The sequence below is a fragment of the Erinaceus europaeus genome, chromosome 14, assembly GCF_950295315.1.
Source record: "Erinaceus europaeus chromosome 14, mEriEur2.1, whole genome shotgun sequence".
Classification (NCBI taxonomy): domain Eukaryota; kingdom Metazoa; phylum Chordata; class Mammalia; order Eulipotyphla; family Erinaceidae; genus Erinaceus; species Erinaceus europaeus.
In genome coordinates, this window is record NC_080175.1 from 67,330,045 (window position 1) to 67,352,429 (window position 22,385).

The 22,385-nt window shown below is 43.8% G+C and overlaps 1 protein-coding gene across 3 annotated transcripts; it reads left to right on the forward strand.

Annotated features, from left to right (window-relative positions):
• Positions 1-2,851: 2,851 nt before the first annotated feature.
• On the forward strand, positions 2,852-21,784 carry TMEM212 (transmembrane protein 212). 3 transcript variants are annotated; one of them, XM_060170978.1, is made up of 4 exons: positions 2,852-3,012; positions 8,627-8,686; positions 10,846-11,169; positions 21,607-21,784. In XM_060170978.1, the coding sequence occupies exons 1-4, from the start codon at positions 2,854-2,856 to the stop codon at positions 21,622-21,624; spliced, it is 561 nt and encodes a 186-aa protein (XP_060026961.1). In that variant the 5' UTR covers positions 2,852-2,853; the 3' UTR covers positions 21,625-21,784. The 3 variants fall into 3 exon arrangements, with proteins under 3 accessions (XP_060026961.1, XP_060026960.1, XP_060026962.1); XM_060170977.1 differs by lacking the exon at positions 21,607-21,784 and adding an exon at positions 16,538-16,698; XM_060170979.1 differs by lacking the exon at positions 21,607-21,784 and adding an exon at positions 16,538-16,698 and having other exon boundaries at positions 2,933-3,012; positions 8,627-8,721.
• The last annotated feature ends 601 nt before the right edge of the window (positions 21,785-22,385 follow it).

The window sequence follows — 22,385 nt, forward strand, 5'->3', positions numbered from 1 at the left end:
TTTCTTCTTCAAAGAAGTACACCTAAAAAGTGCCCAAGAATACATACCTGGAGGAAGTGGAAACAGCAGGATCTTAGCCCCAACTAATTCCAAAACCCTGTTCAAACACACTATGTTTCCATTCCTGAAATGATTTTTCACCATCTTATTTAAAGGAAAGTCATATTATGGAATAGGAGCATTATTCAGACAGCTTCAGAAAGTGATCTCTGTTTTCAAGACATTTCTGAGCATTCCAAAGTATAACAATAAGCACCACTTTCTCAAAGACTGGAGAAATTAAAACATGAACTTTGGCAGTTGCTTATTTATATATATGCCCAGTCTCTAAAACTTGCTGACAGTTCATAAGGGCTTAAAGATCAACTTTTTTTCAAGTAATAAAGCATTCCTGAAAGTGAATTTTACAGCTACTTTTCTATCTTTGGGCTTGACTCACTCATTAAATTTCATTAAAAAAAAATTTTTTTAAGTTTTTTTTTTTAATTGAAAAAAAAATTCCCTTTTGTTGCCCTTGTTGTTTATGGTCGTCATTGTTGTTATTGCTGTTGTTATTGGATAGGACAGAGAGAAATGGAGAGAGGATGGGAAGACAGAGAGGGGGAGAGAAAGGCATCTGCAGACCTGCTTCACCACCTGTGAAGTGAACACGCTGCAGGTGGGGAGCCTGGAGCTGATGAAGGTGCACTTTCCTCATGTCATGTGTGCTTAACCCGCTGCGCCACTGCCCAGCTCCCTTTTTTCTTTTTTACTTTAAAAAAAAAATTTATCTATAAAAAGGAAACATTGACAAAACCATAGGATAAGAGAAGTACAGCTTCACACAATTACCACCAACAGAACTCTGTATTCCATCCCCTCCCCTAATAGCTTTCCTATTCTTTAACCCTCTGGGAGTATGGACCCAAGGTCACTGTGGGATGCAGAAGGTGGAAGGTCTGGCTTCTGTAATTGCTTCCCTGCTGAGCATGGGCGTTGACAGGTTGCTCCATACTCCCAGCCTGCCTGTCTCTTTCCCTAGTGGGGAAGCAGAGCTCCAGGACATATTGGTGGGGTTGTCTGTCCAGGGAAGTCTGGTTGGCATCATGCTAGCATCTGGAACCTGGTGGTTGAAAAAAGAATTAACATACAAAGCCAAACAAATTGTTGACCAATCATGGACCCAAAGGCTGGAATAGTGCAAAGGAAGAGTTGGGGGGCCCTCCACTTTGTAGGTAGCTGGTAAGCATATTTTAGTTATATTCCAAAGGGCCTGTGGCTATACTGGTTTTTTTGTTTGTTTGTTTGTTTTTGGTTTTTTTGCCTGAGCCTGAAATCTGATATGCAGGTGGATCCTAATTATTATCTGAGGGGGTGATATCATGGCTGGCAGAAGGACCAGAAAGCTGGATCAGGGAAGAGAGTAGCTCCCAAATATGGGAAAGGGGTATAAATATTGTTGATTGTAAACCCCATCAATTTGATGTGATCTGGGCCCCATTCAGCTTAGGAGCCTATGTGACCTCTGCATCCCTGTAGATCTGGGCTCACATTCTGTGGTCATAAGTAGGAACGTTCCAAGCTGCCCCAATATCAGGACCCATCTTCCTCAGGTGTAGCATAGAGTATATTGTCCAGCCTTTCTTCAGAGGATGAAACATTCTCTACCATTGTTGATCCAAGTTGAGGGCAAGGTCCTATGGGGGCCCACAAAGGGGTCTATTGTGCTGTTCCTGATAGAAATGATCGATAACAATGGAGAGAGGGATTTATTTGAGGTCTAGGCCCATCATGTCTATTTGGGAATCTCAGGACTCTCCAAATAGGGCCCTAGCTGATGGGGTGGCCTGACAATGACTAAAGAGTCATCATTAAAGTTTGCCAGTCTCTTGCCCTTATTCAGCTTTTGCAGTTCTTGCTTTTTTTTTTTTTTTTTTTAATAATTTATTTCTTTATTGGGGAATTAATGTTTTACATTCAACAGTAAATACAATAGTTTGTACATTCATAACATTCCCCAGATTCCCACATTAAAAAAATTTTTTTAAAAAACAGTAAGAGGGGAAATTGGTTTGATGAAAAGTCCCATACAGAAGCTTACACCTATTCATAGCTTAATCAAGATAAAACAATTCACAAATAACACCAGAATTCCACTTTGAAGAGAGGAAAGAGGTCTCATTTTCTGCTTGAAATCATGGACATCAAGGGCAGTAAGAAGGGACGTGAGCGCTTGTTTCTACTTTGCTATGTGGAAAATGGAGCTGAGAGTGTAGCTGGATGAAGCACAGAGGATGCTGGCTTGATGCTGGAACCATACAAGCAGGCTGAGGGGGCTGGGCAGTGGCGCACCTGGCTACATTACCAAGTGTCAGAAGCCCCACTTGCAGCAGGGAAGTTTCACAGGCAGGTCTGCAAGTGTTTCTCTTCTCTTTTTCTCCCCCTCCCTATCTCCCCTCCCCTCTCAATTTCTCTCTGTCATATAACAAATAAATAAATAAACCAAGCAAATTGAGTTGAGCTACAATTAGCTCTGTCAGTAAGCCTCTAAATCTGATTAAGTCAGCAAGTGGTCACTCCCAACCACAGTGCAGAATAAAGGGAATGAAGGCTGCAACCCAACGAAGAGGAAAAAAAAGAGAATTGCTCTCTCTCTGAAGCAAGCTGGTATTGGTATCTCTTGTGCTAAATAAAGTCAAGGATTATGCTATTCTCTTTGGTGAAAGAAGTAGAGTCTTGTTTCCAAGTAGATCAACAGTCTACATGTGCCTTGGCTACTGTCTCTAAGAAACGCATGTTTATTAAGGCCTGTCAAGCCCTCCCATTTGGGTAACAAAACAGCTTTGAGTCCCAGGACCCAACTCAAGGAGGAGGATGCAGGGCCTGTACCAGGCTGCTGGCTGGGCACTCCTTTGTCTGGGGGTTCTCAGCATGGTCTCTGGAGTGATGGCTTTTTTCCCTGTCTTCTCCTACAAGCTGTGGTTCATAGGATGGAACGTCTGGATTGCCTGTCCCCTCTGGAATGGAGCTTTGGTAGGAAAATGCTCAATTATATAAATTGAGAAACTCAAGGAAGAAGGGAATCAAGTGTGTAGGGGGGTGGAGAGTTTGGGGAGCTGAGGAGATAGCATAATGGTTATGCAAAGAGACTGATGCCTGAGGCTCTAAAGGTTCTGGGAGTGCCACCATAAGCCCAAGCTCAGCAGTGCTCTGGTAAAAAATAATAACGAATAAGTAAAAATAATGATAATAGGCAAATATTTTGGAAAGAAGAGGAGACAAAATTTTACACCCTTATACTTCTTCCAACAATTCAAAGATGGCAAAATTCTACAGAGAATAGGAGCATACCTTAGGATATGTCTCTGTTACTACTTTTTGTTTGTATTGCCACCAGGGTTATTTTCTGGGGCTCAGTGTCTGCCGTCCACTGCTCCCAGTGGCCACCTTCCACCTTCTTCTTCTTCTCCTCCTCCTCCTCCTCCTTCTTTTTCTTCTTCTGCTTCTTCTTCTGCTTCTGCTTCTTCTTCTCCTCCTCCTCCTCCTCCTTCTCCTCCTCCTTCTCCTTCTTCTCCTCACCCTCCTCCTACTCTTCCTCCTCCTTCTTCTTCTCCTTGTCCTCCTCCTCCTTCTCTTCCTCCTCTTCTTTGTTCTTCTTTTTGATAGAGACAGAGAGAAATTAGAGGAAAGGGGGAGAGAGAGAGAGAGAGAGGGAGAGAGAGACACCTGCAGACCTGTTTTACTGCACAGTGAAGCTTCCACTTTGCAGGTGTGGAGCAGGGGCTTAAATTGAGGTCCTTGGACATAGTAGTGTGTGCACTCTACTGAATGCACTATCATATGCCCTGTTATTACATTTTTAAAAATTATTATTAGTGATTTAATATTGATCAACAAAATTACAAAATAATAGGGTTATGATTCCACCCTGTTGCCACCCCCAGAGTTCTGTGTCCCCATTCCCTCCATTGGAAACTGCAGTTCTCCCAAGGTCACAGATATGGGTTAACTATTATTTCTACAAATATATATGTTTTTCCCTGTTTTTTTTTTTAATTAATTTTATTTTTGAGAGAGATTAAGAGAGGAGAGAGAGAGAAACACCAGAGCACTGCTCAGCTCAGGCTTATGGTGGTGCGGGGGATTGAACCTGGGACTTAAGAGCCTCAGGCATGAAAGTCTGTTTGCATAACCATTATGCTGTCTCCCCCGCCCCCTGTTTTTTTTTTTTTAATGGTCTTGCTTTCTCTTCCTTTCTAAGTCACACCTACACCCATTCCTACTTCCAAATGTCCTTCCTTTTTTCCCTTTCTCTCTCAAGGTCATGGTGGGATTGAAGTCCAGAGCCCTCTGGCCATCTTGCCCTATCATTTTTCCTCCTCTGGGAGTATGGACCAAAACTCTTCATGGGGTGCAGAAAGTGGGAGGTCTGCCTTCTGTACACTGCTCAGCTCAGGCTTATGGTGGTGCGGGGGATTGAACCTGGGACTTAGAAGCCTCAGGCATGAGAATCTGTTTGCATAACCATTATGCTGTCTCCCCTGCCCAGCCACAATTTCTTTTTACTAAGTCAAGTTTTTGTTGGAAATCCAATTATGTGTCACTTATCAAAAGCACAGGCTTCTTTCTTTTTCTTTCTTTCTTTTTTTTTTAAATTTTTTATTTAAGAAAGGATTAATGAACAAAAACATAAGGTAGGAGGGGTACAACTCCACACAATTCCCACCACCCAGTCTCCATAACCCACCCCCTCCCCATTCTCTAGCTTTCCCATTCTCTATCCCTCTGGGAGCATGGACCCAGGGTCATTGAGGGTTGCAGAAGGTAGAAGGTCTGGCTTCTGTAATTGCTTCCCCGCTGAACATGGGCGTTGACTGGTCGGTCCATACTCCCAGTCTGCCTCTCTCTTTCCTTAGTAGGGTGGGTCTCTGGGGAAGCTGAGCTCCAGGACACATTGGTGGGGTCTTCAATCCAGGGAAGCCTGGTCAGCATCCTGGTGGCATCTGGAACCTGGTGATTGAAAAGAGAGTTAACATACGAAGCCAAACAATTTGTTCAGCAATCATGGATCCCAAGTTTGGAATAGTGGAGAGGAAGTGTTAGGGAGGTACTCACTACAAACTCTAATGTACTTCTGCTTTCAGGTATATATTTTGCAGTAGTTTGTGGATACGTGTGAACATAAGCTCTCTCTCACAGAAACTGGTGTATATCTAGGTTATGGGACTTTGTTAGAAAGTGAACTACCTGAGATGAAATTAGAGTGTACTATAAAAGGAAAGGTATCACCCGAGTAATGAAGCCGAAGGGTTGTCATTCCACATGTGAAATCTCTGGACACAGTCTGGGGTGAAGCATGTTGAGGTGGCAATTGTTGCATTGGTTAGGTTGTGATCGGCGGATGCAATATTATTTGGTTTGGATTGGGAGACGCATACGGGAAAGTGGGCCCTATCCAAGGGTTCCAGGACTGGGGGAAGTAGGGGCTCTATAGTGGAGATGTGAGGTTCCTGCTGTCTTAGGGTTCAAAAAGACAATTGATAGTTAATGTTATCATCACATTATTTGGTAATTGGATTAACTTTGAAAAGTCCTTTTGTTATGGTTTGCTGTACAGTACCCAGTATCTTGTATATAGCTGTGCTATTGGATGCTTCTAATCTACTTGGTCTAGGCTTTTGAGAGAGTCCGAATATCAAATACACAGCCTATATATTAAAAAGATTCAGTTTGTGTTTTGAGAAACTTTGAGACATACAACTGATTTTCCCCCTCTCATATTAATTAACAACTGATTTATATGTCTACATTTTGCTAGGAGTGTACATAAACACCATTCCCACCACCAAAAGACTGGGACCCATCCCTCCTGCCCACTCCCACCCCCCACTGGCCCAGGAAGATGCATGTCTACCCCTCACCACAGGGTTTTTACTTTGGTGCCCTACTTACAATTTGGTCAGGTCCTGCTTTTAGTTTCTCTTTCAGATCTTCTTACTCAACTTCTGTTGATGAGTGGGATCATCCCATACTCATCTTTATCTTTCTGACTTAGTTCACTTAACATAATTCCTTCTAGCTCTGTCCAAGATGGGTCAGAGAAGGTGGGTTCATTGTTCTTGATAGCTGCATAGTATCTTTCTTTCTTCCTTCCTTCCTTCCTTTCTTTCTTTCTTTCTTTCTTTCTCTCTCTCTCTTTCTTTCTTTCCTTTTTTCTTTCTTTATTTCTTCTTTCCTTTCTTTTCTTCCTTTCTTTTTTTCCTTCTCTTTCTTCCTTCCTTTCTTTCTTTCTTTCTTTCTTTCTTTCTTTCTTCTGTTTTCTCATTCCTTTATCTTCAGCACTTAGTACACAGCAGATTCCCCATACTAGATGCTTAATAAATATTGCTGAATGATGGAGTGAATCCAAGGCTGTCCAGCGTGGTCGTGCAGAAACGCTTACCCAGTTGGACTCTGATTATGTTGCAAAGACCAAAGGTCAGGTTGGTATTTATACAGCAACAGGAAAAAGCCCTCAGAAGAAGGAAAGCCATCAGAGTGCCCACTCCTTCCATCATGGCTACATTTGGAACAGCATGACTATTTTCTCTCTCTCAGCAAACCAGAACTCGATCTGAGCAGGGCCAACTTCCAAAGGCCTGTGACTCACTCCACAGTTGTCCTCAGCAGTCTCCACTCAGCTTGCCTGACAGAGTGTCTCTTTCTCTCATGCAAAGGCAATCTGTACGTGTCGATCACCTTGGCATTTCCTGTGGCAAATGACTGTCTCCTTGCAGATGTGGAAGATGGAGTTTTTGTTTTTTCTTTGTTTATTTATTTATTTTTTTGGTTTTGTTTTTAACAAGTGGCAGAGTGTTTTATACTTACTGTATGCATTTCACTGCAGGCTTGCTAAAATGTTCACAAATAACTGATGCTCAGATTCTCCTGGCCCTAGCCTCGCAGACAAATGCACAACAGTTTTCCTAGAATGAGTGAACTAGGTTACTTAAAGGCAACAGCTGTTAGAATGTATATAGCTTGGAAATCACTAGGGGACTGAGCTCCACTTCCATCCTGGGAAACCTGAGCTATAGATCAATGATGTAGTTGTGTAGATTATTATTATTATTAATATATTTATTTTTTTACCAATGCACTGCTCAGCTCTGGCTGATGGTGGTGCTGGGGACTGAACCTTGGACCTCAAAGCTTCAGGCAGGAGAGTCATTTGCAGAACCATTTTTAATAAATATGAAGTCATGCTATCTCCCTGGCCCATGTATTCATGTGAGTTTATTTGGTTTATTTTTAAAAGTATTTTTGTTTGTTACTTATTTATGTGGGATAAAGACAGAGAGAAAATAAGAGAAAGGGGAGCCAGAAAGGGAGATAGAGGGACCAGGAGGTGGTGCACCTGGTTTAGCATACGCATTATATGCGCAAGACCCTAGGTTCAAGCCCCTGGTCCCCTCCTGCAGAGGTAAAGCTGTGCAGGATGGTGAAGCAGAGCTGCAGGTATCTCTCTTTTTCTTTTCTTCTCTATCTTCCCTTCCCCTCTCAATTTCCTTCTGTCTCTATCCAATAATAAATAGATTTTTTAGAATAAACACTGATTAAATATCTATGTATATTATGTCAAAAGAGAGGGAGAAAGAGAAGGAGGGAGAGGGAGAGGGAGAGCCACCAACAGCCCTACTCCACCACTCCTGAAGCTTCCCTCCTGCAGGTGGGGACAAGGGGCTTTCCTTCCTCCTTCTTTCCCTCCTTCCCTTCATAGCTCCTTTCCTCTTTCCTTCCCTCCTTTTCTTCCTTTCTCTCTCTCTTTCTTCCCAGGCTTTCACCACTCTGGGATGACACTATCAGACAGTGCCAGAGCAGCAGAGAGAAAGAGAGAAAGAGAGAAACCACAGCACTGACACCTCCTCCACTGTGGTGGGGCCTGGGCTCCAGCCTTCCTCTGACACGTGGCAAAACAGTGTACTGTCCTTCTGCTCTTCAGCCCATTTCCAGTCCTAGAGAGGCTGGTGACTCCCCCTTCACCCAGCAGTAGTGCTCCAGACAAGGCACTGTGCATATATTTTCCGTGCCATCTTGTGAAAAGTAGCCTTTGACTCTTTCTGGGTCAGGCAGTCTGCACTGCAACAAAGTTCCACAGCAGGCTGGAGGCCCTGGTCCTGGCTCTGGGTTCTGGGCTCTGGGCTCTAGGCAGTGACTTCCCAGTCAAGACCCTCTCAGGCCTACTGCCACCCCTTCGCAAGCCTCTCAGTTACCAAGGAATTTTGATCTATTAAGCTGGTCACCCTGCACATTTCCTACTTATCCCCTCCTCCTCCTCTTCCTCAGTGTTCACCCCTGGATCCCTTTCCACTTCCTATTCACCCCCAGGATGTATGCCCAGGTGACCTCGGTAACCAAAGTAGGAACCTCTTCATTACGGAATAATAAAGATGAAGTGGTTTGGGAGGCTGGGCGGTGGTGCATTTTGTTAGTGCACTCGGCCAAGCTGTAAAGCCGTTCTCCACCTGAGGTTCTGGCCCGGTCGTGGGAAGGTTGTTGAGCTCTTAATCGGATCCTTTCAGGGCAGGGCTTCATCGTGCCATCTTCTTTTCAGAGTCCGGAGAGCTAACCGTTATACCATGGAACCCGTTTTCCCATCTTTTCACAGGCTGTCACGGGAGGTGTGCTTCTAGTGCTGGCCCACAGAAAATGGACCCACAGACCCCTGGTAAATACACCACTCCTGAAGCTTCCCTCCTGCAGGTGGGAACCTGGGTGTTTGTGACTGGTAACCTGTGCACTTTATGGGGTAACCCATTACCTGGTCACTGTAAAGTTTTTGTTGTTCTTGCTGTTTGTTTCCCCAGACTCCTGCTCAGCTCTGAGGGGTGGTGGTACTAGGAACTGATCCTGGCATCTCAGAGCCTCAGGCAGGAAGGTCTTTTGCAGAGCCATTATGCTGTCTCCCTAACACCCACTCACCCACCCCATCCCCCAAAAAAGAAGGGGGATTTCTTTTTCTACAAAGAGACAGAGAAGGCAGAAAGAAAGAGTGAAAGAGACATAGCAGTGTGGTGGGAGCTAGGCTCAGACCTGGGTCAAACACATGGCAGAGGAGCACATGGCCCAGATGAGCTGTTCCATCAACCCTGAATTGAAGACTCATATAACAGTTTGGTATATATCTTATGGCAGCAAATTATAAGAGATTATTATAAGTAAATCTATTTATCCTATGCATCCATGCCATACCAACACTTTTATTATTATTTGTTGTTGTTGTTAACAATTTTTCATTTTGTGTTTATGGGAAAAAAAATGACACACAAGCACAGTTCAAACTCTTACCATTCAATAATTGTATTGTTTATTTCCGCTTCCTCCATTTGGGATCTCACTCCAGCCTCCCAAAGAGGATGAAAGCTTAGAATCTCCCATTATTCAACAGCAGAGAAGCAAATAATCCCATGAAAGAGAAGTTACCTCTGGGGCTGAGTGGTGGTATACCCAGTTGATCGAACATATTACCATGCACAAGGACACAGGTTCAAGCCCCTGTGGGGGGGGGATTCACTAGTAGTAGAACAGTGCTGCAGGTCTCTCTCTCCCTCCCCCCTTCCCTTTCTTTCTGTCTCTATCCAAAGTACATAAATACATAAAATAAAAAAGGGAAAGTTACCTCGTTGAATGTGTTCCTGTAGTCAGTTCAGTACTTCTCCAACATTAATGTAGGCTTGAGTTACCTGACGATCTGGTTCAAATTCTGATTCTAGGGTTAGCTAGAAAAATGGCATTCTCTCTACTCTGTTTTACTCTCTCCTAAAAAAGTAATTGATTAAAATACAGGGGCCAGGGGGTGGCGAACCTGGATGAGCACAAAGACCCTTTTGGTTCCCACCTGCAGGGGGGAAAGATTTGCAAGTGGTGAGTGCTTCAGATGTCTCTCTCTCTCTTTCCCTCTCTATCACACCTTCCCTCTTGATTTCTGGTTGTCTCTAGACAATAAACACATAAAGATGATTAAAAAAATTAATAAAATACAATTTGGCTTTTAGATGGAGCTTGAAGTGAGACAAACCATAAAGAGAAGGATAAATACCAGATGATCTTACTCATAAATGGAACTTAAATAACAAAAGCAAGGGTGGGGAGATAGATAGTGGTTCTGCAAAAGACTTTCATGCTCGAGGCTCTGAGGTCCACATTCAATCCCCAGTACCACCATCAGCCAGAGAGCTGAACAGGGAGCTGGTGTCTTTCTCTCTATATCTAACTCTCATTAAAATGGAATAAATAAATTTTTTAAGAGAAAGAAACAAGAACAGAAAGGGAAATCACAGAGAAAAATTTGGACAGGGTATGATGTTTTGCACTGAAGCAAAGGACTCTGGGAAAGGAAAGTGAAGGGGAGGGAGTCCTGGTGCAAGATGGAGGGAAAGGAGTTAAGTTGGGGTGAGACGGTTTTGCAGACACCTGTCTTGGGGAGATGAAAAACTCTATCCATGTATCAACAGCTAAACTGTAAACCACTAACATTTGGAAAGGATAAAGAAGAAATTAAAAACTAAGCTAGGTCTGGGCTAAGTGTGAGCTATCCATCTTGGAGCTCCCAGGGGTATGGTCTGGTCATTGACATACTGAGTACAGGCAGGGGCCCTGGGGGTTCATCTTCAGTTGCCCCACACCCCCAGGACTGACTATCAGCACAGGCCAGCAGAGGGAGGCCAGTTCTTCTGTTCTACCTGAGGAGACTAGTAGAACCTGGAGATGTAAGGTGGCCCTTCCCCCTCACTTTCCAGTAGGAAAGACCAGTGCCCTGCATCTGGTCTTTCTTGCTAAAAGGCCTGACTGAGCTCCAGGGTGACGGCTATTTCCCCTTCTTTGCAGTGGGAGGCCAGCCTGGCCTTCTCAGCCCTGAGCACATTGGGCAGCCCTCTGCACTTCGCTGTGGCTCTGGAGGCCATCCTGCTCGGCCCTTACTGCTTCTACTCGCTCTCTGGAGTTGCCGGCACCAACTACCTGGGCTATGCCGTGGCCTTCCCCTTCCCCTACACCCGGTACCCCACCCTGTGCGTGGATCCCCCGAATTATGAAGCCTACCACCTGGCCCTGCAGGTCCTGGACCTTTTTCTGAGCGTGGCCACACTCTGCGTGTCCCTGGCGGTGCTCCTTGGATTTGCCGCGAGGCTGCTCCGGACAGGAAACGTGAACGTGAGTCAGGGCTGGGCCTGGGTCCTCCTGCTTACCCAAGTGGATGATCTCAAGAAACAGTCTGATATGCTAATATTTACTAGGTCTTTCTTATTTTATTTTCTAATTTTATTTTATTATTGTCCACCAGGGTTATCACTAGGGGTCAATGCCTGCATAATGAATCCACTGTTCCAGGTGGCCATTTTCCCTCCTTTTCTTTGCTAAGGGAGAGAGAAAGTGAGAGGGGAGAGAGAGGTAGAGAGGAACAGAGAGACTCCTGCAGCACTGAAGGACAGCTTGTGAAGCATGATCATGTCAGAAGCAGGGAGTGGGCACTCTTCCAAGAGATTCTGATGAATGATAGTCCCTTCCTGGTGCCAGATTGTGTGTCACTTATAATTTTTATAAAGATGTTTATCTTATTTTATTTATTGGGGGCAGACAGGCAGCATTAATCCACCACTCATGAAGTCTCCCCCCTGCAGGTGGGGACCATCAGCTTGAACCTGGGTTCTTGTGCAGTGTATGTAACATGTGAACTCGACCAGTTGTGCTTCCCCCAGTAATCCCCCCCCCAAAGTTTTTTATTAGAGCACAGTTCAGCTCTGTCTTATGGTGGTTCAGGGAACTGAACCTCAGGTTTTAGAGCCTCAGGCATGAAAGCCTTTTGGATAATCACCTCCCCCTTCATATCACTCCTAGACATAACAGTTTTCCCATCTGCATAAAATAGGAGCAATTGGAGTGAAAGCTCTAGATAACTTTCAAAAGCAGCCTGTTTGTGGTGAGTGTTTCTGGATGATTTAGGACCTCTTTATCCAGAATGACCTCTTTATCCAGCATGTTTTACTAGTGAGGAGTGACTGACTTAATGATATATGATTTTCTGTTTTAATAAATAAGCCACTACCGCATCAATAAGGAGTGCATGTTGCCAGGAAAATTCTTCTTTTCCTTCTCCTCATTATCCTCTTCATCTTCATCCTCCTCTTTCTCCTTCTTTTCCCCCTTTCCCTTTCTTTTCCTTTTCTTTTCCAGAGCACTGCTCAGCTCTGGCTGATGGTGGTGCTGAGAATTATACTTGGGACCCCAGAGCCTCAGGCAGGAAAGGCATTTTGCATAAGCACTATGCTGCCTCCCCAACAAGGTAACGTCTTTTTTTAAAAAAAAATTATTTATTTATTTATTTATTTATTTATTTCTGGATAGAGATAGAGAGCAACTGTGAGGGGGAGGGGAAGATAGAGGGGAGAGAGACAGAGAGACACCTGCAGCCATGCTTCACCACTCGTGAAGCTTTCCCCCTGCAAGTGGGGGCCAGGGACTCAAACCCTGGTTCCTTGAGCACAGCAATGTGAGCGCTTTACCAGGTGTGCCACCACATAGGCCCCCAGGGTAAAGTCTTATCTCACCTAGATTAGGTGTGGTTTCCACAGAATAAAATAAAAGTATTATTTAGTAAATTTCTAGAAAGCACAAAACCTTCCTAGAAGGAGAGCCAGGACAATTGTTATAGTACAGGATCTACATAGTGATTCTAGATTTAATGAACCTCTTACATCATGTTTTTGGTTTTCTACAAACTGAAAAATAAAAGAAGTATTTTAAAGATTCATTAAAAACTAGGATAAATACTGGAAAGTATAATGCTGAGCCACACTTCTTCATATACAAATAAAACACTAGAAATGCTTTCAAGAGACATCCACATACTGAAAATTAAAAATCAACTTATTTAAATAGAGCACATGCTAGAAAACTCAAAGCTACAGAAAGGTTTTTTAATTTGTCTCTTTTTTAAAAAAATATTTTATTTATTTATTAATGAGAAAGACGGGGGGAGAGAGAGAGAGAGAAAGAACCAGATATTACTATGGTCATGTGCTGCCAGGGATTGAACTAAGGACTTCATGCTTGAGAGTTCAATGCTTCATCCACTGCACCACCTCCTGGATCACAAAGCTACAGAAATTTATGGGAAAATGAAGACACTGAAGGCCCAAAAGGAAGAGTCAAGGAAATTAGTTATTATGCTGCACTGTATTGTTTTATAGAAAGAAATTCTATAAAATTTCTTGTTCTGGCTATAATGGTTAATACCATTATGGAAAACATTTATTTTTCTGTAAGTCCCCAAAACATGCTTTAAGAAATGATTCAGGGAGTCGGGCGGTAGTGCAGCAGGTTAAGTGCACGTGATGTGAAGCCCAAGGACAGTCTCAAGGATCCCAGTTCAAGCGCCCGGCTCCCCACCTGCAGGGGAGTCGCTTCACAAGCAGTGAGCTTGTGAAGCGACTCATCTCTGTCTCCCCCTCCTCTCTCCATTTCTCTCTGTCCTATCCAACAATGACATCAATAACAACAACAACAATTTTTAAAAAAGAAAGAAGTGATTCAAAGGGCATTTCTTTCCTGCTGTTCCTTTTTTGTTTTGTAGATGTTAAGTTACCTTGTGTCTTAGTAAGCTGGAATTACTATAGCAAAACAGTTTAGAAAAAGAAGTGTTTAAAGGACATTCTGGTGATTTCTCATAGTGATGGAGGCTGGAAGTCCAAAACTAAGGAATGAGCAAGGTGTTTGGTCCAGTCACTTCCAGGCTCAGTGGGGGTTGTCTTCTCACTGTGCTCTCCTGCAGAGAGCAGAGTCCCTTAGAAGGGCACTAACCCCATCACAGGGCTCTATTCTTAGGACCTCAGGAAAACATAACACTCCTCTGATGATTCACCCCCAGAAACCATCACACAGAGGGATGAAGTCACAGGAAGGAAGAAGATGCAGTTGGGGACACTGTGTGACATGCAGTCTGCTGGTGTCCAGCCCAGACCACATGGAGAAATGCTTGAAAGAGGGCAGGAGTGAGAGTTCACTGGGAAAAGTGCATGGAGCCCCATAGCCCAGGCCTGGGTTAGAGTGCTTAAACTCCTGAGATGTATCTTGGCACCATGAAAAGCTTTGGTGTCTCTCCCTAACTGAATGAAAAAAAGAGGGCTACCACCAAGTTGCTGATGCTACCATGATTCCATCTTGACTTCCCCGGGCAGATGACCTCACCAATGTGTCTCAGAGTCTCACTTCTCCAGAGCCCTACTCCACAGCCTGGAGATATGGATAGACGTGACAAAATCCATGTCCAGCAGAAAAGCAATTACAGAAGCCAGAACTCCCACCTTCTGCACCCCGTAAAAGAATTGGCGGGATAGGGAGGTAGCGCAGCTGGTTATGAGCACATGACACGAGGCACAAAGACTGGTGTAAGAATCCCATTTTGAGCTCCTGGCTCCCCACCTGCACGGGGGTCGCTTCACAGGTGGTGAAGCAGGTCTGCAGGTGTCTATCTTTCTCTCCTCTCTGTCTTCCCCTCCTCTTTCCACTTCTCTCTGTTCTATCCAACAATGACACCAATAACAACAATAAAAATAACCACAACAACGATAAAAAAAAAGGGCAACGAAAAGGGGAAACAAATAATCCTCCAGGAGCAGTGGACTCCTGCACTGTAGCCCCAGCAATAACCCTGAAGGCAAAAAAAAAAAAAAAAAAGAATTTTGATCCCATATTCCCAAAGGGGGAGAAATGTTACGGGAAGATGACCAGAGGGTTCTAAACTCCAATACCATGAGGACCCAGAGAGAGAAGAGGGGAAAAAGGACATTCAGATGTGGCAATGGGTATAGGTCTGACTCAGGAGAAGACAGGGCAATATTGTGGAAGAAATAAGCAAATTGTGTATATATATATATATATAATAGTTAACCCACATCTATGACCTTCGGAGAGCTCCTGCAGTTTCCAACAGAGGGACACAGAACTCTGATGGTGGGAATGGTATGGAATTATACTGTTGTACCATAATTTGTAAATAATATTAAGTCACTACTAAGAAAAGGTAAAAGAAAAAAAAACAGCAAAAAAAGAAAGAAAGAAAGAAGAAAGAAAACAAAAAGAAAAGGAAAAGAGAGAGCCATTGGCCTAGTGGATGAAGCTTTGAATGCTCAAGCAGGAGGTCCTGAGTTTGATTCCAAGTAGTGCATGTGCCAGAGTGACATTTTGTCTCCTCTCTCTCTCTCCCTTCCCCCACTTCTATATCACTCATTACAAGTAAATAAAATCTTAAAAGAATGAAAAATGCATGCCGGTGGAATCACTACTCCACAAGGTCCTGGTTTCTTAGAGAAAGGTAGAGAGAAGGGCCAGGTGGTGGCACACTGGGTTGAACGCACATATGTCATCAAGTACAAGGACCCAGGTTCAAGCCCCCTTCTCCACCTGCAGGAAGGAAACTTTGCCAGTGGTGAAGCAGGACTTCAGGTCTCTCTCTCTCTTTCTCTCTCTCTCTCTCTCTCTCTCTCTCTCTCTCTCCCTCCCTCCTCCCCTCACTTGATTTTCCTCTGTTCCTCTCCTATCAATCAATCAATCAATCAATCAAACCAATCAAAGGAAGAAATTAACTAAAGAAAGAAATATTTAAAAGAAGAGTAAAGGGTTTGCTGATCTTGACACCCATTCACTGTGAGTACTATGGGCAGAATGGCCATGTCACCCCCCCCATACACACACACACACACACACACACACACACACACACACGCACACATAAGCCCCTGCTCATAAAGTCATATTGAAGTCCTAACCCACACACTCTGAGGATATTTTAAGAGGGGGATCTTTGGGAGGTGGTTAGGTCTGGGTGAGGTCTGAGGGCAGAGCCTATGATGTGAATTTGTTCATCCTGAGGAGGTGAGGGATAGTGCACCCGTTCTCTCCACCCCCTAGAGTCTGCACCCAGAGGCACCCTCAGGAAATGAGGAAGAGGGCACTCAGCTCACACTGAACCTGCCAGCACCTTGACTATGGAGACTGTGGGCCAGAACCATGAAAAGTAGATGTTTATTTTTGTGGCCTAGGAGATGGTTCAGTAGATAAAGCATTGGACTTGTTAACATGAAGTCCTGAGTTCCATCCCTGACAATGCTTGTGCCAGAATGATGATCTGGTTCTCTCTCTTTCTCTCTCTCTCTCTCTCTCCACATGTAAATAAATCTAAAAGAAAGAAATGTTTAGCTGGCCATGTAGTAGTGCACCTGGCTGAGTGCCCATGTAACAATGCACATGGACCTTGGTTCAAGGCCCAACCCCACCTGCAAGGGGAAAGCTTTCCAAGTGGTGAAGCAGGGCTGCAGGTGTCTCTCTGTTTCTCTCCCTCTCTACCTTCCCTTTCCCTCTCAATTTCTGGTTGTCTCTATCCAATAAATAAGTAAAGATAATAAAAAAAATAAAAAAGAAAGAAAGAAGGAAAGAAATGTTTGTTATCTAAGCCACCCAGTCTACAGCAGTTTGTTATAACCATTCCAAGCTGATGGAGACAGTGACCCTTCTGAATTTTCAGGGTCCCTCAGCAGGAGAGGGGCTGGTTAGAAGCCCCCTGCTTGAGTGATGCCAGACAACATGCTGATGTGACCCTTCAGGCTTAAGACTAAGCACAGAGTGAAAACAAACACAGCCCAGAATCTCAGTGGAGAAATCAACAATGCCAAACAACCATAGCTGAGACTGTCTGCATTCTTGGTCCAGTAAATAATCAAGTGATGGGAAAGGACAGATTGCAGCTGTCCCCTGCAGCTACTGGCCACCCCTCTCCTACAGGAGCCAGAATGGCTTTTATACGTTTTCCTTTCATTATTTATTGTTGTGCTTTTAATTTTTTTCTTAATGAAAGAAAAATATCTCCTTATCATATGTACAGCTCAGTGTTTTTTTTCAATGACTTAGTGCATTTCTTAGTGTCTTTCTCCCCCTCCCCTTCTACCTAACCCTGCCTCCTTGATTCCTCTCTATCTCTAGCCAGTTAACATAACATAATACTTTAAAAAAGGAGAATGGTAGGCGCTCTCAAGAGTGCCCCTCCCTCCCTCATTCCTGATGAAAGCCTCATATCCCTGTTTCACTGATGAAGATGCTAGCTCAGGACTTATTCCTATCCTGGTTCTCTCAGTGTCCTGAGCTCAAGTTCTGTCACTGGGCCACACCTCTGAGGCCATCTGTCACCTACCCAGTTCAAGCAACCTTGCAGTCGGTGTGTGTGTGTGTGTGTGTGTGTGTGTATGTGTGTGTATGACTCTCACAGACAAGGATGGTCTTTCCTCTTGCAGGAATGGGAGCTGGCTTCTCCGGGGTGTCTGCCTTTTCCTTAGTTAGTGGATCACACCAAGGATGATCACCACTTACTCAGAGAGGAAGTTAGACTGACATGTGTACCCCCATAGCCTGGGAGCATTAGCTGGATTAATCTATGTCAGCACAGAGAAGTTACAGAGTATTAAAAGTATGGTGTTTTAGCAAAGAGGAAGCAAGAGGTGGGAATGGTTTAGCCACCTAAGAACCTTTAACCTTTTATCTGTGTTTACAAAGCATGGTGGCCCTCAACATGTTTTCTCTTCAAATGCACTCAATGTAATCTTTTTTTTTTTTTTTTTTTGCACCACAAGCACCTAACACATGCACAATTTCACTATTCCAAGATCAACTTTTTCAACCTTTTTTCTTTTTTATTAATTTTATTTATTTATTTATTCCCTTTTGTTGCCCTTGTTGTTTTATTGTTATAGTTATTATTGTTGTCGTCATTGTTGGATAAGACAGAGATATGGAGAGAGGAGGGGAAGACAGAGGGGGGAGAGAAAGATAGACACCTACAGACCTGCTTCACTACTTCTGACACGACTCCCCTGCAGGTGGGGAGCCGGGGGCTCGAACCGGGATCCTTACTCCGGTCCTTGTGCTCTGCGTCACCTGCAATTAACCTGCCGCAATACCGCCCGTCTCCCTCAACCTTTTTTCTACCAAAGAGTGAGACAGGGACACAAGTGCACAAGAGCTTCCTCTGGCTCTGAAGCCCTCCCATGTGGTGCCTACACACAAACCTGGGCCATGCATTGGAAGACACACAGCCCACTGCATGAGCAGGTACCTCCCAGACCCCACTTTAATGTTTTCATACAAGATATCCCAGAGGGAAAGGGCCAGGGAGACAGCATAATGGTTATGTAAATGACTTGAGGCCTGAGGCTTTGAGCTGGGCTCTGGTCTCTCTCTCTCTCTACATATATACATATACATATACATATACATATACATATACATATACATATACATATACATATACATGTCTTTCATGTTAAAAAAACACTTCCATGCCTGCAGCTGTGAGGGCCTAGGTTTAATCCCCAGTACCACCATAGACCAGGGCTGAGCAGTGCTCGGGTCAAAAATAATAATAAAAAAAATAATGATAATAATAATTAAACAGAATATCCTAGTGGGGGTTTACTTCCTTGGCTCATCATTCTTAATCTCAGATATTTCTGGGAATATATATTTTAAAACAAAAATCTAACTGTGCTATATTCATAACAAATAAGAACTCTTTTGAAAGCAAAGACATTTTTGTTCCACTGAAATAGCAGGGATCTGAGTAGTAATCAGAAGTCTCTATCTTTTATACTCACACACACACACACACAAAAAGTGTAAAGACCATTGAGTTTATCCTAGTGAGTGTTTCAGACTAGGACTCTATCCTCCATTCCCCACAAATGCTTGCTTGCTATCACTTCCCATGAGAAAGAGAGAAGAGAAGCAGAGGAAGGGATGAGGGTAAAGGGCTGGGGGCTAATAGCTGCAGACACCTCTGGCCTGGAATGAGGCAGCTGGGACTGGATCTTTGCAGCTTCCACAGCCCAGGACACTGGCCACTGAGAGGCCTTTCCAGACGTGTCTCAGTTGGGCTTTGGAATAGAAGTTTCTTCCACAGGGAAGAACGATTTTAATTTTTTAGAATCATTATGTTTCTAAAATTTTTTTTTTAAAAAAAGAAGTTTCTTCCAGTGATCATCTCCCCCCCCCCCCGCCTCTCTCTCTCTCTCTCTCTCTCTCTGTGTCTCTCTCTCTCTCTCCCAGCCACACTAACAAGTCACTGGGAAGGCTGTTGTGTTTACTGCAAGAAACTGAGAATTACTAGACACTAGAAACAATATGTCCACAAAAATAGAGTTACTCACTGATTCGCAGACCATATTTGAAAAACATCTCTTTCCTAGATATTTAATCTATAATATCTTGTATATGCCATCATGTCAATACTAAGTGCATATGATTAATTATAGTATGCAATTATAATATTATGATTAATGGAGTCTATTATGGCCATGGAATCAAAAAGAATCTCCAGGAAAGAATACAGAGAAAAGTAGACTTGAAGTCCCATACCAAGGACCAGAGAGAGGTGTGTTGTAGAAGACTTAATTTCAACATGACTTAAGAAGTTTCAAGAATGCCACACACAGGCCTTTTGAAGTCAGGCAGCTTGAGGTTTAATTGCTTCCTCTGTCACTTACCAACTGAATAGCCTGGAGCAAACTGGTATTTAGGTCTCTGAGCTTAAGGTTTCTTTTGTTTAAAAAAAATTTTTTTTAGTTTTTTTAAAAAATTTTTTCAAAGCATTTATTTATTTCCTTTTGTTGCCCTTGATTTTTTTTTGTTGTAGTTATTATTGTTATTGATGTCATTGTTGTTGGATAGGACAGAGAGAAATGAAGAGAGGAGGGGAAGACAGAGAGGGGGAGAGAAAAATAGACACTTGCAGACCTGCTTCACTGCCTGTGAAGCGACTCCTCTGCAGGTGGGGAGCCGGGGGCTCGAACCAGTATCCTTCCTCCGGTTCTTGCTCTTTGTGTCACATGTGCTTAACCCTCTGTGCTACCGCCCGACTCCCTAAAAAATATATATTTTTAAATTTATTCTGATAGTACAGTGAGAATTTGAAAGAGAAGACAGAGAAAGAGTGAGAAAAAGAGAAACACCTGCACATCTGCTTCACCTGCTTCATCTGTTTTCCATCTACACCATGCCTCGGCCTCGCGTGAGCTTAATGTGCAGCTTGGCGATACGAGAATCCGGCATGAAGCCCAGCCAGTCTATCTTGGCATTACTCTCGATCACACTCTGTCATTTCACAAACATCTCATAAAAACTGCAGCAAAGGTGGGCGCGAGGAATAACATCATTGCAAGACTGGCCAGCTCCTCATGGGGCGCGAGCGCTTCCACACTACGATCATCATCTCTGGCATTATGCTATTCCACTGCAGAATACTGTGCCCCAGTATGGTTCCATAGCCCCCATGTCCACTTGGTCGATTCCAAATTATATTCCTCCATGAGGATAATTTCTGGAACCATCCGTTCCACCCCGGTTCCGTGGCTGCCAGTTCTTAGCAACATGGCCCCGCCAGATATTGGTCGGGATGTGGCATCATCTAAGTTCATTTCCCACGTCTACGCTCGACCGGACCTGCCAATATACGCGGATATCTTCGCCCACCCTGTCCAACGCTTGACGTCTCGTCACCCAATCTGGTCCCCTATGCCTACACTGAACTTCTCTGTTCCAGACTCTTGGAAACAGAGTTGGCAGTCAGCTGAGGTAAAGAACAAACACCTCATCACAGACCCCTGCAAGCGTTACCCGGCTTTGACCTAGCACGTTATGATTGGGCCCTCCTCAATCGCTATCGAACAGGCCATGGCCGGTGCGATGCTATGTTCCATCGCTGGGGAACCAGAGATGACCCGAACTGCCCCTGCGGCTACAGACAGACTATGACCCACATAGTCAACGACTGCCACCTCTCCAGATTCAAAGGAGGTCTCGAAACTTTACATCAGGCTCAACCTGATGCTGTTGACTGGCAAACGCTAGAAGAAGAAGACCTGCTTCACCACTCATGAAGTCTCCCCACAGCAGGTGGAGACCAGGAGCTTGAGTCCAGGTCCTTGAGCATTGTACCATGTGTGCTCAACTGGCTGCACCACCTCTCAGCCCTAGATTAAGGTTTCTTACATGTGTAGTAGAGCTAACACCAGCCTTTTATGTTACAACATGAACTAAGTGCCACTGAGTCATGTGGGACCTGGCGGTTGATAGCTGCACAGCAAACCTGTCTCTCTCCTAATCAGTTTAAGGTCTTGCCCCCTCTAAGATATCAGAAAGTGCCCTTTAACCTTATGTGAATTTTTGAAAAGTCCCAAGCCAATCTGAACCAAACCAAATAGCAAGTGACCAAAAGAGATACTAAACGTGAAGATTCCCCACGTCCTTAAGTCAGCTCCTGTCCTCAAAATGGATGGTTCTTCCTGACTGTTTTATACCTGTGCCAGAAATTTTACTATCTATGTTTTTCTTTTATATAACTTTTTACCACCCCCTCCACCACCACTGCCACCTTTTTGTTCTCTCTGGAGTTTCCTCTTAAATCCTTAACTGGTACCATGACATCTGACTAAAGTCATCCTTTCTTGGGTTCCTGTGACATAAAAAATAGTCCAAATGAAATATCAGAAGTAACACTCTATTTTATTTGAAAATTTGTGGAAGTAAACACTATTTTTTTCTTCCTAGGGTCAAAAGAATGGATGACAAACCTGAAGCAATATTCCTCTTAAAATCATTGTATTTGCGCCCATCATCCTGAAATTCTTGAGGGGTGACTTTGATCTTTAAATGTCTTCTTCTGTTAGAAACTGAAAATCAAAATACACATTTTAGCCCTATTTGATTATCAATCTTGCTTACTTTCCAGTTTGTTGTTAAAATTCGGCGGCTCCAGCTGGCCGGGCTAGCTTCACGGGCGGGTAACAGAGACGACCAGAGACGTACGGCTGGGCAGGGAAGCTGTATTTCTTTATTCAGGAACAACGATTTATAAACTAAGACAAACTAATCACCAAACAGAACTCTGCTGCCTCTTCCCTCCCCCCCCTTTTTGGGCGGGGCCAAGCGGGCCTGCGAAATAGCAGGACTGATCCAATTTTCTTGGCGGGGGAGATCTAGAACAACCCAATGTAAAGCATACAACACCAGTTTACCTTTTTGATGGGAAAATTAAAAATAAATAATTGTTATCACAAAAGTTTGAAATCTGAAATGTGACTTGGCAGTGAATAAGTATTTTCTTAGAATTTCTCATATCCTGGGGCTAGGCGGTGGCATACTAGGTTGAGTAGACACATTTCAGTGTTCATGGACCCAGGTTCAAGTCCCCAGTCCCTACTTATGGGGGGAGGGGCACTTCACTAGTGATGAAGCAGGTTTGCAGGTGTTTCTCTGTCTCTCCCTCTCAATCTCTCCCTGTCCCATAGCGTTAAAAATGTTAAATAAACTGTATGGAAGAGAGAGAA